Source organism: Daldinia loculata (genome assembly GCF_022478755.1).
Source record: "Daldinia loculata strain CBS 113971 unplaced genomic scaffold F4817scaffold_84, whole genome shotgun sequence".
In the NCBI taxonomy this organism is placed as follows: domain Eukaryota; kingdom Fungi; phylum Ascomycota; class Sordariomycetes; order Xylariales; family Hypoxylaceae; genus Daldinia; species Daldinia loculata.
Genome location: NW_026054938.1, coordinates 60,108 through 77,846, shown reverse-complemented (window position 1 = coordinate 77,846; position 17,739 = coordinate 60,108). Strand labels below are relative to the sequence as shown.

Here is a 17,739-nt window from a genome sequence, read left to right as displayed (position 1 = left end):
CCGCAGTAGCTTAAATCACACCATAGCGTAGACTTTGAAAATTTTCGATAAGGGTCTGATAGATCATCGGAATAACCGGAGAAAAAATTTATTATTAGAGTTTGGCTGTTCCTGTATTTTTGGGGGGTCTCGATTGTTTAGGTACCATTTGAAATATTATGATAATGCAAGTAATAAATCCAATGCTTATAATACGATCGAACCATAAAACAAGCAAACAAACCAAGAAAGAAAAAAGCATCGAAGTTATGGTCAAGATGTTTGATATGCGTATTATTACCTAAGACTTAAAATCACTCTTCGAATCACAAATTGCATAGTTACCTTAGGTACCTACATACCTAAGTAGGTACCTACTTAAAACATACATGGATGTATGTCAATGTTGCCTTGGGTTCACTGCATCATGCCCGTAACCCCGCAGGCCAGCCCCGCTAGTACGTACCTAAATCAACAAACATGTGCGACCTAGCTAGGTACACTACAAACTGGAAACCGGTCCCCTGTGGACCCTGAATTTAGAGGTAACCCTTAAAGCACTCTTTTGGAAGCACCAAGGGTCCTTTTCTAGGCTGATCGTCTCATCCAGATTTTCCAACATTGCTCCACCCAAGGGTCGTGCCACATCCTGCACATTCTAACTCACACCCACATAGTAACCCACATAGCTTGGGCACACACTTTGGAGGGGTCTGTCGGACTTATATAACTTTTTACGCTTGCGAGAATATTCCAACATCTTCAGACGGGTTATAAGCTTTTTTTTTTTCGGCTTATTTTTTTCTCAACCCTAACGTTTTTCAAGACCCCCACCCAACTCCATCTTCTAGAACAGTACAATATCTAAATAAACATCATATCGATCGACATTACTACTCTACTAGAGATCGTCTACTAGAGATCGCCTCGATCAGTTCGATCGATCGCAACCGAGAAACGCGGAACGGGAACTAAACCTGGAACGAAAACGCGCGCCGACGATCATCAGACATCTTACAGAACCACCCTTTCCAAAATCTTGATTCTAGGTTCAAACAAGCGTAGCATCTTGTACCCGCCACGCTGATCTGTGGCTAGCTTCCTACTCGCTGGGTTACCTATCTACAAGGCGTCAAGGACGATACAAGGCGTACGAGGAGGATCTATAGACAACTAAGCAATGACGTGCCCCTGATCAGAAGTGCGGTTCAACCCCCACCCAACCGTTATCGAGCTTCCCCTACGGTACCCCATATCGATTCCCGTATAAAAGAGCACTAGCGGGTGTTTGAGTGATGGACGAGTCTGAGGAAGAGGTCGACCCTCGCACCGAGTCGCTTCTGCAACAGCGCCAATCATTGACTAATGACCTGCTGGAGAATCCATACGACCTAATCCTTTACATACAGCGCGCATTGGTCTACTCCGACTTGGCTTATCCTGACTTAGCGGCTGGCGACGCTTACCGCGCTCTGTTATTAACCGACGAAGTTCGCGATGAGAGTTTCGAATACCATACCCAAGCCTTCGAGGCCTTGACAGGTTACGCCAAAGGTCCCTTTCTAGAGGTACTAGACCATGGCTCTCTATCGGGAACCCAGTCTCGTTTGCCTCTGTCAGATAATGGCGAAAAGGACATTCCTGCGTTCGCTTCGTTGGCGTCTATTCGCTGTTATCAAATATTGTCCTTGAATCTTCTGCTATGCGGTTGTCTAAGGAGTGCTTACAATTTCTGCGAGCGCGGTCTTGCCATATCGCCGAATAACCAGGAGCTCCTAAATACGCGGAGCTACATACAGACTGTCAGCGAGCGTAGAATACGCAAGCCGGTCTCCACTGCGAGTGATCTTCCGGACTGGGGCATGGTGCGTAGAGAAGTGTATCCTTGGAATAGCTACGAACCGGATCGGTTTTCAGACGAATCCTTGGCCATCCTTAACGCCGGGTTGGCTGAGATAGCACCTAAATGTGCTGTCGAAGTTGCACAGCTACCTATATTGCTCGGATGTCCAAGCCGCACGGATGGGTACGATATAATTCCAACATGTAACCAGCTCGGCGTATTTGCCAAGGAATACATCGCGCCGGGAGAAGACGTACTTGTCGAGTATTCCTTGGTTACGGCCAATAATCGCCTAAAGGAGTCTGTCTGTGATGCTTGCAGTGGGGAGCTCCCACCTTTAGGAAGCGATTCGACTGCCGTCAACTGTCCAGAATGCTATGATACTGTGTTTTGTACCCAGTATTGTTTTGAGCAGGCCCAGAAGCTCTACCACCCAGCAGTTTGCGACAAGGATACGGATTCGATCGCCAGGGATCCAGATGCTAAAGACGCCGGTGCAACTTTGCATCTTTTGCTGCTCGCGCGTGTTTTAGCCATGGCAGCTCACCAAGGAATACACCCACTTGACGTCAACCAAATTAAATATCTATGGGGGGACTTCATCTCCTCCCAGACCAATGAGATTGATTTATCTCCCAAGGCCGGCCCACCACCGGATTGGACGCTTCCGTTCTCCTTTTCTTATAATATCGAGACGCCTCTTCACATTCTTGAGAAAATGGACATCGACATCTACGCCACCATTGCCGATTATGATATATGGGTATTTAATACCTTGTATAGTAAATTTCGTGGCACCGCTTCGGCTCGAAAGAACCCTAGAGATGGGCGACCCGACGTCGCCGCCGTGCACCCTTACTGGTGCCTTGCCAATCATGACTGCAACCCAAATGTTACGTGGGAATGGGGCGGTCGGATGGTACTAAAGGCGCGGGAGAGGCGGGTTGTCGGGAATGCACCAGGAGGTATAGAAGCCGGAGAGGAGATTCTCAATCACTACTGTGATGTAGATCTACCTGTGAGAGAACGTAGGGAGTGGGCGAGTGGCAGTCTCGGTGGCTGGTGCATGTGCGCTAGATGTCGCAACGAAGCTTCTGACTCCCAGAACAATTCCCCTGGATAACTGCTCGAGACACCCCTTGGATTCCCTCTAGCCATCTCTCGGGCAACACTTACACTACGGCAATGGGTCTGGTTCTTTCATGATTATACACGTGTCATGACTGCCGACTCGGAGATTCTCGGCACTCCGCTTCTAAGTGCTCTGCTTCCCTGAATAATTATACCTTTTATCTCGCACCCCAAGTTTCCATCACGGCCAACAATCGGATAGGAGGATAGACGGCGGATATAATCGAGATTGGACAGGTTAACCTGTCTCGCTGCTCTAAAATAGGACCGGTGTCTGGGGCATATGCGTGCTTTCAATGCTTACAGGACGTTATAGCGCAGCATTTCGGAGTCGGACGTGAAATGAGGTTCCCCGCGGACGCCCTCTCTTTTTCGAATCTCTGCTCCTCCTTTTTTTTTTCAGCTTCTAACTCTTTTCCTTCCGCACACGACTGTATCTGAGTGGTTTGAAACCGCCCCCAGCTGGCGAAGTATCATATAGAAGGGCAAATTATCGAGCATCGTAAACGAAGAAAGGCCTGGATTGTTTTCTGAAGACTACACGTAATATAGTCGCACCTTTTGAATCAGTAAACGAACGATACCAACAAGAATAGAATAGGGATGACTCCCGATATACTATGAGAATCCGCGGGTGCCTGTTCGTTTGTTGATTGCGTAGAGCGACTAGGTGATTTATGTTTGTAAGAAACCAATTTAATCATGAGTAGGGTTGCTAGAGTAGTTAATCATTCCATCTAACGGCGACCAACTTGACATAACTATAGGTAGGCATTCGGGAAGAACAATGCGAGTTACACCAAGCTAGTATATGTTTTAAACGATTGATTAAATCGGACGTGTAATACTATACAAGGAGAGAGGAACAGAGAAGAGCTTACTAGAAAGGAGGAACTAAGCAAGAGAAGATCGTAGCGAATAAGTATACCACAGCATTTCCTAGACATTATATATTGACTATATCTAGTTTCTGTTATAGGTCAGAAGCAAAGCGTATATCTATCAGCTAAGTCTTAGACAGCTACTAAAGAACGATGGCAGAAGAGTTAACTTGAAATTATAGAAAAACTCCTCTCTCCTCCTTCTCCCCTCTTTAATCTACAAATGGCAGCAAATATATCAGTGAGATTATATAGTCTAAGTAAGGCCTTAATAGCAATAAACACAAAAACCACAACTCTACCTACGTAGTTGTCTACCCCCCTTAACACCTATTTATAACTCCGTGCTTAGAATCAAGGATTATTATTGCGAATTCTACAGTTAATCCTATTACCAGGCACGCTACTATTCAACAGGACATATCATCCCCAACTGCGTACGAGACACGGGAATTTACCTACCTATGTTCAACAAATAGGAACATCATGCCATCGTATTAACCAAACTAGCACTTAGCAATCCATGGCACTGTTCATTTATCCAATTCACCGCTATAAGTTATGTTTTGTTCATAACGACCTGCCTAAGTACCTAACTTAACCCAACCTAACTACCAGTGTGAATAGCGAATGCATTCATTCATTCCCCTCTTCGTTTTCGTATCATGCCCACTCATGGCAGCACAATCCCTCAAGCTAACTAAACATACTACTATGTAGGGGCCTCCCCTTCTCATAGCAGAAAAGATAATTCCACCATGTTGAAGAAAAACAAGTCCGACTAACTAATCGATAATAACCCCTTTTGAGGGGAAATAAACACACGAGAAAAGAAGAGAGAAAAAAAAAAAGGTGCCGCATGCTCAGTCGACATCAACAGACTTCGTACATCTCATCAAACGCCATGGTCCCTATGTACATCCCCCATCCACATCACTCACATCATCTTTTTTACCTCACCATCTTTACACCCCTACTATAGCGGTAGCGCCGGATACGCCGGCTGGCTCGGCGGTCTCGTGGGCGAATCGATATCCATCTCAGTTCCGCCCGACGCAGCCGACGCGGGCGACTCAGCGTCGTAGTCCTTGCGCTTGATGCGATCGATGACGTACTCGCGGAGATACTCGATGACGCGGACGTTTTCGAGCCACGCCTCGTATGCCTGGTCCTCGCGTGCCTCGGCGCTAGCCTCCGATTCTGCAGAAGGCGAGCTAACGGCCGAGATAGCGGACTCGGACGCGCGAGAGGTAGTAGGGGGTTCGCGGTCGAGGTGAGGTCTGGGTCCGGCACTGGCACGCTGCAGCATGCCGCCTGAGTAGCGGCGGCGAGGATCGGGGTCAAATGTGGGACCGAGGGTTGATGTTGCAGATTGGCCGGGATAGCCGGATGTGACAGCAGGAAGAGTCGGGTATAGCGCTGATGTGGTCGAGCTATGGCGTGTCGAGGGCGATAGGCCGGAAGAAGAGGCACTAGGCGAATGTCCCGAAGTATAGGACATGGAACTCGACGGGGGCGTCACAGCAGGGGTGCCGTTGGAATGGGTCGAAGAGACGGCGGTCAAGGGCGAAGCTACGTGAGCGGCCGAGTACGCATTATTGGCCATGGACTGGTGCGGCGCTGCAGAGTGCGGCGGGGACTGGCTGTGACGGAAGTTCAAGGGGAGGTAGTGCGAGCCGGGCTGGTGGACTCCAGCGGCGGCAGCTGTGTTAGAGCTTTCATATACAGTGCTCTGCATCTGCTCGAGGAGCTGATCGATCTGGACAAGGTCGCTCTTAGTGCGGACGTTGGGCATAGGGGGTAACGAATAGTGCTGTTGGTACGGACCATGACCAGCGGGTCCATCAACGGTCATGACACCCGGACTTGGGAGATACTCTGCTCCGAGGGAGCCGGAGTGAATAGGGAGGACTCCGTGCAAGGGCAGGAGTCTCTGTCCAACCTGGGCGTACGAGTTGGGGTCAAGGTGCCTACGCTTGGCATCGCCGAAGAACTCGTTAAGCACATCGTAGGTACGTTTGCGATTGTCATATTCAGCGGCGGAGGCCTGGTAGCCCATGTGATCACCGCGACCGCCCATGGGTTGGTAGTACATAGGGCCTCCAAAGGAGGTTTGAGGGTGGTGCTGATAATAACTACTTGCGTGGCCGGCAGGATGAGGCGGCTGGCCAAAGGCGGTCGAGTTAGTACGGATTTGACCATTGTGATCGTAATAGCTAGACGGAGCTATGAGGCAAATTAGCCTCCAAATGAGGAATTAGGAGGGGGGGGGTTCGAACTGAAGGGGGATTTCATACCTTTTCCTGGAGCCCGATAACCTCCGTTCATTGGGCCATGCTGGTCCGGCGAGCGGGCAAGGACAGAGTCATCCGCATGTGTCTACAATCGGAGTTAGTAGCTGAAGAAGAAGTAATATCTGTAACTGAGTAGAAAAACATATTACATACCTTGACATGTTTCTTCAAATCTTGAGGACGCTTGAATGACTTGCCACAAAAGTCACATTTGTGTGGCTTCAAGGGAACATGGACTCGGATATGTGATGTGATATGATCTCGCTTGACAGTGGTAGTCTTGCACTGATTCCACTGGCAAGTCAAGTTAAGATTGTTTGTGGATTTGCGACCAACATGCTTCTCGCAAATGTGCTCCTAGATTGCTGTTAGTTAAGTCTACAAGAAAATAATTCCAGTTATATAATAATATAATAATAAAACTTACGTAGAGAGTTTCGGCCGAGCCAAACTTCTCGCTGCAACCAGTCCAGCGGCATTGAAGGGAGTCATCCTGGGCCGGGGCGCTAGACTGCGAAGTTGCGGTTGTAGCCGTTGATGGTGCTGGGGTGGTGCCGTTGGAGGCCGAGCTCTCACCGCCCGATTGGATCGGGTTGCTCTCGGGTGCTGCCGACATGGCTTTGACCTCAATGGAATCTTTCAAATGCAATTTAAATAAGGGGTAGATGTCTTTCACGTGATGATAGAGATACACGTGATGGAGCGGAAGAATTTCGGAAGTTTCGGAACAACTATGGTAAATTTTCTTTTTTTCTTGTTTCTTTCTGGGCTTTGGCTGTACCTAAGTACGGTGTTGGTGTTGGTGTTGGTCTTGGCAGTCCAAGCTCACCAGCATGTGATGTGACTAACGGATGCGGTAATGTCTAAATCGGGAAAGGATTATTTCGATAGTGGAATAATATGTACTGAATAGAGAGAGCACTGAACATTCAATGCCTTCTTTTTTTTCGAATCCAAGCAACAAACAATAATACTAAGATTCGATTCCCAAAGGAGCAAAAAGGAAGAAAAGCCAGTATTGTCTGGGGGGAGAGGAAGGCCGAGTTTATGTAAATCGAGCGTCGTGCTTGCTCCTTATTATGGACGTTTGACCTTGGCGATATCGAGGCGGAAAGTCTTGGCAATGGGTCTTGGGTGTAGCGGGTGACCGTTAGTGATTGGTTTAAGGGAAATGGGGGCAAACAAGTCAGGTACCTTATGCCGAAAGTGACTCGATCTATAGTGGGTAGTGACTACTAAATTCGAGTCACCCCTCCTCAGTAGTGACTTCCGTGCCAAGATAATGCCAAGCTCTTGGCGCATCTTGGCATTTGATGATTGTCTCGACATATCTGCCCAGAAATGCACCAAAAATGCTTGTGGATGCTTGGGAAAAAGCTTGGAAAACCCTTGGCCGCCGGTTCCTCCTGCGCCGAGACTCGACTGCGCCTACTTCCTTCCATTTCCCTAGTAACTTTGGCTACTGTTATTCCGTACCCCTTTGCATAATATGTATTCTATTTCTTAAGTATTTCTTAAGTACATGTATTTCTTCCACATACTTGGGTTAGAAGCTATCATCACTGATCATTACCTTATTACGTACCAAAGTACTACATACGATGACTTTCTTATCTAATAAGTAGCTAATAAGTTGCTTGAATCGTCTTAGAAAGCATGTCTGTCGTATTCCATTGCCAATTCCGTTGCCTTTTGGCTTTTAGAATACCACATATACATAACTACCACTTATAAAGTATACTTGTCTTGCCCCTTTCCCCTTTAATCCTCTTGCTCTCTTCACTTTTAAAAAGCCGTCCATTCGTTTCTACATCTCTATAATAGCCTAGAGGTTTGCATCGCGTGCGATACAACGTGCTTTACACCATCTTGCCGATTTTCCACTTCCGTTCCTCCGGCATTGTAAACCACCTCTTGATAACATTGTCATTGTTGACGGCTATGACGGCGGACAGAAAGTCTTGGTATCTCTTGGTATTCTGGACATGGTGTTTACTCTAAAGGGGTAGTTTACGCTCCGCCGGTGGCCAAGCCTTGGTCTTCCTCTCCGCCCGCCAAGTTCTTGGCCATGCGCTTGTTATTAACTATCTTTTACTCGTATCGGCAACGAGAGTACGGAGTACGGACAAACGACATGCCAACTACCTACTTCGTCTACATCTTGAGAAGTATATATAGCCTACGTTCGACTTGCTTGAACGCTTGCTTAAATATTGGACAACCTAGGCTGATCCCTTTAGGGAGTTCAAGAAGCTTACGACTTCTGTGGCACAGCCTTGTCCCGAACGTCCAAGGGCAATTAACTAGCTCGGCGAAGACAAGAAGCGGAAGCTGAGCTTGTCTCTTACTGCGTTTGGTATTGGAGCAGTATAATGCCGCACCCAAGAGACCCAAGAAATTCGGTGAAGACTTGATATAGCAGTATCAATTATCATCGCCTTTTCATTGGCACTTCGATTAGTTTTTACTAATTGTATCTTAATGTCTTCTTCATTTGGTTTCACTCGGCCATCAGATCTGACTCAGCTGTACTTTACGCCGGTGAAATCCCTTATATGGCATGCGTCTTCCAGATATTGCGACCGGAGCGCCTCTTGCAGGTGAGATGGTGTTAGCTGAATTGTCATCTGCCATCAGCAATTTGCTAGCACTTTACTGACTTATTAGTTACTCTCTACCTTGTATTAACTTAGCCCACAAACGGTAAGCGTCAAGGAGATTAAGTTCTCTCCTACGAGGATATATCCCAGCTCTGTTTAGACTTGAACCTGGTCGCATTATATCTTCCGCAGATCTCCAGGAAGTTTGCAAGAGGACGACAGACTAGTTTCATAGCCTAGTCTACGTAAGACGTCAATAATATAAAGTCATAACTTGGCAAGATATATGCAATGAAACCAAATTGGGCCAGAACTATACGCCAAGCATTTCTCGGTAAAGAGTCTTAGCAAATCATGACACGACTTGGGTAGGTTTTATATATTGTGTTCATTGTGTCATAATATCAACTAAGCCTTACTTGACTTGATTAAGCCATCTTTATTTGCGTAGGTATCTATATACAGGAGACAGGAGAGTTGAAAGGTCATATTAATAGTAAGATACTTGATTAAAGCAAAAAATGATTTTTTTTTTTACAACCAACTAAAGTAAACAAAACTGGAGGCTCTTTCGCCGATTGTCTTTATATTCAAACTAGCCCATCTGATTATATCCATTAGCAGTAAACACTTGACAGTAAATTTCCACGTTAAGATGATGTATATATTACTAGTGTACCATGTAATGAAAATCGTTTCCCATGCCGTCGCTAGTTTCCGCGTAGAACATATGTATCCACCCGTCAAGGACATCGAGATCAACAATCAAGACCATCTACGTCATCGAGTCTAAATGTATTTATCAAAAGCTTACCCAAATGAGAAATTCTTCTTGTTACCATACTTCCACCCATATTCGAGGATCTCTCCGCAGGACTGTATTTTGATTATCAGCCCTGTAAACATCAAAACTACTACAGTTACGATAACCTCACAACTGGACACTACGTATCGAGACATTATCAACTCTTACGACTAGCAGACACAAGACGCAAATATAGGTTGGACGATTGGTGCTCTCATTCATTTTTGAGTGGCGATAAACGTAGAGCTAGAAGGCTGCTGATCCAACTATCCTCCAAAAAGGCGGCACTTGTCTTTTTCCTTCTCTTTGCGCTGCCGAGTGCGTCTCCGCATCTTTTTGACATAAGACTATCGTTGTTCGTTTGTCGATAATATAATATGTTGCGCGATGAACCACTTTTGTAAATGTTCAACTCGGCTCTATTCCTCACACGACCAATTTGCTGCCAATTTGGCTACGCCCGTCTATCCAGGTAAACAATATCAACACCCCTATCCCTATCCCTCTCCTGCCATCTTTTTCGCGTACGGGAGTACCCGTCAATTAAAATATTTTAATTCAAGCCCTTGCAAGTATATGAAGCAAGTGTAGTTGTTATTTCTGCCCGCCAACCATGAAACGAGTCGTATTCTGCTCCTTCGCGGGTGCTGTTGAAGCAGGGGTATTTTCTGCCAGCGGAAAATAAGGTGATTAAAATCGAATATTTACGTCGCAATGGGGTATAAGTTTCAAAACGAAGATACTGTCGAAGGCATCTGACACCGAGCGCACGAGGGCTAACCACTGGCTCAAGGCAGCCATATTCCTCCAGGCCGATGCCGGCAAGATCCGATAACATATATCAGGCAAATTTGCCGCAAGATTCGTGAATCGCGTAGCAACCAAAAAAAAGGAAGACGAAAGCAAAACTCCGAACCGCTCGCAACCGCGGAGATGCGAACCCCAGGGTTGAGATTATCCATGCAATATGCCGCCGACAAGGACAATGTTCCAAAACCGTAACATCCTTAGAGTGGAAATGATGGGGTGCTCCCTGATTGTCCTCAGAAACCAGAGACGCCGGACGTCAGAAATATGCCGGATAATAAAATAATGATGATCAAGGTGTATATCCACCATGATGAAGAACTGACACAACGCTAACCAGTCTGGTCAGCCCGGTCAATAAAACAAACTAGGTCCACCCGAGCCGAGATGTCCCCTAAAACGCCGCCCATGCTGGATTATTATACAGAACCGAGTTGTAAAAGCGCCTGGATTGCTTCGCGCTCCTGCGCATCCGACGAAGCTGCTAGTGCATCCAAGTCGATATTATCGAGACGTGGCTCCCGAAGCATGCCCGTGTTGCCAGAGAAGGATCGGAAACCATGAGAGTTATATACATGGGAAGGATAGTTTGCACCTTGGCGGGCCTCAGCCGGATTCGAATACGATGCGGCCCGTAGTGCAGCAGCTCCTACAGCCGCCCAATCTTCGTCGTCTGTGGCGTCCTCCGGATCGTCATTCATGATCATGTCTTCATCGTCGGGTGCCAAAGAGCAGGAAGCTGAAGCGGGGCCGTCTAGAGAGTCGAGGGACATTTTATCGGCTTCGTTCTCCGTCATGGTCACATCCCGGTCGTCATGAGAAAAGGCTGCCGAGTTCCCGTTACTAACTGCTCGTACGTTCAAGCGGGATCGGTCAGCATTCCATCCAGCACCTTTTGAGATTGGTATACTGGTAGGAGGGATTCTAGAGTCGCCTTGGCCAAGGGTTTGTCGAGACACCGCATCTCGAGCAGCTTGACCCCGTCGCCTAGCATCCCACCGACCCCACCCAACCTTTTGAAATTCCACGTCACCATCGACTCCACCACCTTCGACGCCGTGTCCTTGTCCACGTCCTTCCAGTGCTGCCACAACTAGCCTTCGTGCCTTCGGCGGGGGGATTCCTGCGAAGCCGGGAACCGAGGTGGTCAAATAGCCCATGATATAGCGAATGGCCAAAGGGCCGTGGTTCAACAGAATCTCGGGAAGATGATACTTGGCTAGCAGGGCCGGGGTAATAGTCCCTGTGGATTCGAAGGATGGTGAACCGATAGGGCTATGGTCGACGCCTTCGTGAAGGTCGAGGTCCGAGTCGATACAATCGAGCTTGGCCTTGTGTAGCTGTGCCTTTAGGCCATGAGGCGGCAGCGTAGGTGATATGGAGTTGGGAGGAGTCGGAAGGGAATGAGTTCGTGTCACAGGGACGCTCCGAGCAGCCGCTACAGCAGTTAAGTTGTCTCGGCTGAGAGGGGAGGTCTTAGGGATATCGCGAGCAGCAGAAGCCGATGCCATAGTTGCCATTTTTGGTAATTAAATACTTCGAGTTGTATCTATAATGGAAAGCGACACAGGATTAGATTGTGTTATACATAGAATATAGATAGAATATTTGTTTAGGCTGTATGAGCCTTGGAAGAATGGGAGGGAAGATGCTCAATGATGACGGTAGGCTGGGTAGGCTGGGTAGGCTGGGTAGGTAGGCTGCGGTGAGTCACTTACAAGAACAAGCCCGAAGTAAAGAGTTGCGGTATGGCGATAGAATTGTTTCTTTGTTTTCTGTCTGGTGGAGAGAAAACAAAAAAAATCAAAATTCAATTTAGGCGAAATGGCAGCGCTGACGCGATTCTCTTGACTGCGACAAAAGATGACTCTTGGGGGTGCAAAATGATGCGGTGATGTCAATTTGTTGTGTTGTTGATGTTTCCTTAACGAAAGGAAAGATCAACGTAAAGAGCGAGTGACGGCTGCGACCTACTAATGTAATCCCCAATTGCTCACCAGCTCACACAATGAACGGGAAACAGCAGAAGGTTCTAACTGGTGTGTATACCGCAGGGGGGTGTTGTCCAGCAGGGTCAGCAGGTGTCGCATGGCGCACAGGGCGTAATGCACGCAGCTGATTGCTCAAAAGTAGTAGCCAAGATGTGGTCCTAGCAAAAAGGGGTAGTGTATTTAATGAAAGTTATGTCTGTATTTATGATGTACATAATTTACGCTACGACGGTATGTACGTACTTTATACCTGACAGCAACAAAAACATTCACCTTTCCCTCCTGATTCCCAAGCCAAGCCCCCCGAAACAGTACATAGGTATACCTACATATTGTTTCTACTTACACTTTTATTTAAGGTATTTAATCCACTAATGTAATTTTGACACTTTGAAAACAGGAACTTATAAGGTACATTTGCCGTAACCAGCCTCTCAAGTCCTAAATTCCAGACAAAGGAGTCTTATGTACAACCGCAGCAACGGCAGTACATACTATAGCCATCATAGCACGACAGTTTTAAACCTTTCCTCTGGACTACGTAGTAATATCTAACGTAACAGCCTGAGTGTGGTCAACGTCGTACCGTGGCGAGTATCGTGTATGTGTGGTCTTATGTGGTCTTATCATCCAAATGTTGACTAACAGGGCACAGCTAAGGGTTGCGCTAAATATGATGAGGCCTACTACATAGTACTCTTTGACATGGCACTTAGGCACTTAACTCAAGGTAGTTGTCATTGAGTATACAGAAAGCATTCTTTGTAGTCTATTCTTTAGGTACCTAGGTATCTATGAATATGCCGCAAATGGATCCTTTGGTGCATTCCAACTAATAATTATACTACCTAATCAATTATGACGTGGGTCACATATATTTATTTGCTTTCGGGCTGCCTTGACGGCTTGAGCCTGCTTACCTGTCCCATGTACGCGCAATACGTAAGCACTATAATATACCAGATACCCGTGACAGGCAAAAATATGTAGGTACAGTAATAAGACGAGGAAGATACAAATGGAATTTCTTGGATAATCCGCATCCCCTTCTATATTCTCTCATATATGATGAATATCTGGGGTGTCCCGCGAAAAACACTCGTGGAGGTGTATGCCCGCTCTGGGGACGGCTTTGATACTAAAAAACCCGCCATTGAGCCGAGAGGATCAAAGCCATCTATGTATTTGACTCCCCCCCCCCTCCACCCCGGCTATCTCGCATATCAAGGGATGGGATGCCGCTATCTCTATCCAAGAAGCCATTGGGTTCCACGTCTGGAGAAAGCCCTGTAGCCAAGCCGAGAACAGAAATCCTCGTTATCAACGTGCAGGAAATCTCCGGCAGTAGGAGTATAGGTGTATCGGGGACACTTCTCGTCACACGCTTTGCGGTCCAATGGAAATGAATCCGGCTTTGGTAGGATAAGAAGGTAGGTTGCGGATCTCATCCCCGTCATTTGAATTGAGAGACAATACACCAAATGTTGGCATGTGCAGCCTCAACCTCGCCTGTCCATCGGCTACGCTGGTCGTTCTGTGTACCTACATATTTATTATTAGTGTACTAATTTATCTGGTTCCTCGCTAGCTAACTTGCCGATTACCTAGCAAGGGCACACACATCTTGGAAAATCAATTGAGTTCGAGACTGCGTAATTAAGTAGGTCGAATTCGTTAACATATGATCCCCGAATTTCGATGGCCATAGACCCAGGAATGCCTCACGTTGCACAAGTGCGGTGCCGTGATTGGTCCAAAACAACCATCGTGATGCGCGAACTTGCCCCCATTTCACCAACCTTTAGCTAGCCGTAGTGCCAACCGGTGACGAAAGGACGCACCGGAATAACGGGGGCTACAGGCGTTTTAATGACTTGCCTCCGGAGTTATAAATACTAGAACATAGTAGCTTCGCTATTAATAACGACTCGTCGCTGAAACGGCCGCGCATATATCACCATGCCCAGACGTAAGTCGGTTACTAACCAGTTAGCCAGCAACCTAAGCTTGCTAGTGTAGGTCTAAGTACGGTTACCCGGTAGCCGACGAATGTGCTAGGCTAGGACATGGAGAGGGTATAGTGAGGTCGTACACGATCGTGAATGGTCGTATCCGAAGAGGGGTTTGCGTTTTCCATCTGCATCTCGACTTTGTAGAGTTCGACTACCCCACTAGACACTAGAGAGTTTCGCGAGAATAGCCCATCATCCAGTATGATTCCCCCACGTTCTGGGATAACGCGATCCGACGACATGTTTTTAGGTCGGTGCTTAGGTCGGTGGAGATGAGCAGGTGTCACATCTACATACATACATGTATGTAGGTATGTCTTGCTCTATACCTAAGGACCAAGGTATGCACCTAGTTTCACGATACCCCACGGCCTATGTAGGTGGACCAAATGGGTGCAAGTCGAGGAATCGGGTCGTTGGGTCCTGCATTTACGTTTCATCCAATTCGAGAATGAATACTTTGCGCGCACATTTGCCTCAACAAAGTTCAGCCCATCGCCAGAGCCCATTTTGCCGGAAGCACTTCATCAGGCTGAGCGTCATCTTCTGAGTAATTGCAGGGCCGATATTCGGAGTAGGCCGCGGTTATACAGTATGTTGCTTCCATCAACCACCATCTTCTCTAGTAAGGATTCGGTCCGCGAGAATCTTGTGCTGTATGCGTATGTGTTACTATTGAGCGGGTAGGACTCGAGCGAGCTTCCACATTCTTTGCGATTCCTTCGCGGGTTCCAATGGCACCTTAATCATACCTATTGGCAACCTATTGGCACAACCGAGCCAACAATCTCTTTCAGCCGCCATTTTGTTGGAGGACATACTGCCGACATGCCTGTATGACTTTTGATTAGTTCTTGCTCACACCTATACGAGACTAAGATATAGACTTACCGCTTTGAGGATGTTTAATTTCTCCTGTGATTGTAAGTAGACCTGGCGGTATTGCTGAATGCTCTCGTTTAGAACGGCCTCTTTTGTTGTACGGCCTTCGCAGATGGCTTTCATCTTCAACTCCATTTCCTTTCGTAAAAATGGTTTGCCAAGGCTGGTATCGAAATCCATTCTATCGAACCCTTCAATCAGAGCCACACCCAATTTAGTCGGGATGAATTCTTTCACACCTCCCCTCCCACTAGCCGTAGATCCCCCACCTCGACCTCGACCGCCGCGACCGCCGCGACTACCTCGCCCTCCCCGTGCAGCTGGGGCATCTTCGTCTTCACCCTCGCCGTCTGCTGCTCGTGTGCTCCGGGATACAGCACGAACATACTCTCTATCTTGAATCTTCTGAATATGCTCCGCCATCGTAGCGTCTGTCCCGATCCCGTTGGCATCCATGAGAGCAATCAGATCAGCTTCAGTAAGATAATTAGGGGGCGCAGTCTTGCCCTCCGTCATGAGAGCTTCAGTAGGCTCAAAAAGCTCTCCAACTGTAAATTTGGGCAGCTGTCCAGTCCCGGTCCACTTATCATACACGTAGACGTCTAGATAATTTTGCTCTAGGACAACGACGCCGTGAGCGTGGAAAGATTCCTCGCCGTATAAAATGTCGACGTCTGTAGCAGCACCTTTAGCGTCCTCCGAGCAGCATGCTAAGAATCGTCTAACGACAAATTCGTAAACCCTCTTTTCTCTATCGCCGAGGACTGTGGGTGCCGCGTAAGTGATGGGGTGTATCGGGGGGTGCGCTTTATCATCATTTCGTCCCTGCCGCGGTTGCTGAAATCCACCATTGACTAGATTCTGTGCGAATTCGCCCCATGAATTAGATGGCGTTTGCTTCTGTACCAATGCGAGTAAATTCATACCAGAATCGAAACGGTCGGTTTCCGTTCTGGGATAACTGATAAACCCCTTGTTGTAAAGGGCTTCTGCAGCTTCCATCGCCTGCTGACCCGTCATATGCAAAAACCTAGTGGCCATCTTCTGCAGTTCTACTGTGGTCAGCGGCAGAGGTTTCCATTTCTTCGTTGGCTTCTCCTGGACCTTGGTCACTTTGGCCGTTTTTGCCGCAAGACATCTTTCGTAGAGAACGATAGTCGATGCTCTATCAAAGAGACGATTGCGCGACCAACCGAAATTGACATCCATACCTTCCCGCTTGTGCACGACTTTGATACTCCAGAATGGTTCTGGCTTGAAATTCCTCACTCTGAAGTACCGGTCTACTACAAATCCCAATGTTGGGAATTGGCAGGACCCTAAAACGTTAGAACTAGATTATCCGATAAATCTTAGAATGCTTTACAAACCATAGCTTATTACAAGTTCTTTAAAGGGCCCTCCTAAAGTCCTTAGATTTGTGGTTAGAAACCGAGTAAAGGCGTATCCTATCCTAAGATCTAATTCGATTCGAGAAGACACGGCATTGACTTGTTTGTGATCGAGATGTATAAGGTTTCGGGCTGCGTTCAAGATATGCCTAGATTTCCTCTTTAGCTAGACATTCAGCTAGGGTTTAACGAATCGATAGACAGACGCTCTCTCGATGTTACTGAACTTGGCCCTCTTAATATCCAGAGTCCTGTTGCCTTTTCTAGCGGCCTCGCATATTTCATAGCCTATGTGCTCGCCTTCACGATCACAATCCGTCCAGATGCATAGGGCATTGGCGTAGCGTGCTTGCTTCTCGATATTGTCCGCCACCTTGGTTTTATCCTGTGGGATATGTTAAACTCTACTCGGCATACAACCTAAGCAGCCATAACGCGTACCTCGGAAATGATTATGTTCACAGGCGCATCAAACAAGCGCTCGGGCGGCGGGTTTTCCCATCTTTTATATTCGGCAGGAAATACAGCCGAGGTGAGATGACCAAGGACAGAGGTCATGGTAACATGGCAACGACCCCAGGGGTGTCCGAAGTCGTAGTCAAAAACATAGTTCTTGATGTACTTTTCGGGCGTGTTGTGCTAGACATGTGTTAGCAGGCCAAGATTGTGCAGACCGACTATATCATCCAAGATATCATCTGAGACTAACGCTTTGAACCTGACCACCTGAGAGATGACCTGCAACAGCTTTCGCGATGGAAGGTTTCTCGGCGACGCAGAGGACTCTCATGGTTGACTGGAGTCGCGTAGGAAACGTGGCGGAGTAAAATGTTAATAATACAGATACTCGACGTGCCCTTTCTACACGACACGAAGAGCTAAGCAAGCGTCTCATGGGTAACGTTTGTTCCTTGAAGTCAGGAACGGCAAATGATTAAATAGATCACATCCATGTCTAATCCATTTTGAAAATGGGTTCTAAAGAGTTGTTCAGGTTAGGTTAAGCATCGAAAACTGTGTGGATCAGTTTATTGTGTACTTTATTGTGTGTATTAATACATTTATCGTGTGCCTTCCCGACTTTTATTTTTGCAGTTTTTTATTTTCCATGGCAACGGGGTCG

General features: G+C 47.1%; 4 protein-coding genes across 4 annotated transcripts; 1 reads left to right on the top strand and 3 right to left on the bottom strand.

Moving 5' to 3' along the window:
* Positions 1-406: 406 nt before the first annotated feature.
* F4817DRAFT_320630 (uncharacterized protein) lies at positions 407-2,945 on the top strand (the record flags this gene model as incomplete). Its single annotated transcript, XM_049301206.1, has 2 exons — positions 407-437; positions 1,273-2,945. The coding sequence occupies 2 exons, from the start codon at positions 407-409 to the stop codon at positions 2,943-2,945; spliced, it is 1,704 nt and encodes a 567-aa protein (XP_049154340.1).
* A 1,284-nt stretch (positions 2,946-4,229) lies between these two features.
* On the bottom strand, positions 4,230-7,211 carry F4817DRAFT_352412 (uncharacterized protein). The gene is made up of 4 exons (XM_049305229.1): positions 6,556-7,211; positions 6,282-6,485; positions 6,132-6,213; positions 4,230-6,060 (listed from the first exon to the last, which is right to left on the bottom strand). The coding sequence occupies exons 1-4, from the start codon at positions 6,742-6,744 to the stop codon at positions 4,811-4,813; spliced, it is 1,725 nt and encodes a 574-aa protein (XP_049154339.1). The 5' UTR covers positions 6,745-7,211; the 3' UTR covers positions 4,230-4,810.
* Positions 7,212-10,565: 3,354 nt separating this feature from the next.
* On the bottom strand, positions 10,566-12,185 carry F4817DRAFT_291358 (putative Sin3 binding protein-domain-containing protein). Its single transcript, XM_049299677.1, has 3 exons — positions 12,059-12,185; positions 11,233-11,889; positions 10,566-11,166 (listed from the first exon to the last, which is right to left on the bottom strand). The coding sequence occupies exons 2-3, from the start codon at positions 11,858-11,860 to the stop codon at positions 10,760-10,762; spliced, it is 1,035 nt and encodes a 344-aa protein (XP_049154338.1). The 5' UTR covers positions 11,861-11,889; positions 12,059-12,185; the 3' UTR covers positions 10,566-10,759.
* Positions 12,186-14,925: 2,740 nt separating this feature from the next.
* Positions 14,926-17,406, bottom strand: F4817DRAFT_369179 (prokaryotic type I DNA topoisomerase; the record flags this gene model as incomplete). The annotated part of the gene is made up of 5 exons (XM_049307325.1): positions 14,926-16,544; positions 16,596-16,765; positions 16,823-17,001; positions 17,058-17,255; positions 17,326-17,406. 5 exons carry the CDS (start codon positions 17,404-17,406, stop codon positions 15,208-15,210), a joined length of 1,965 nt encoding a protein of 654 aa, XP_049154337.1. The 3' UTR covers positions 14,926-15,207.
* Positions 17,407-17,739: the final 333 nt, after the last annotated feature.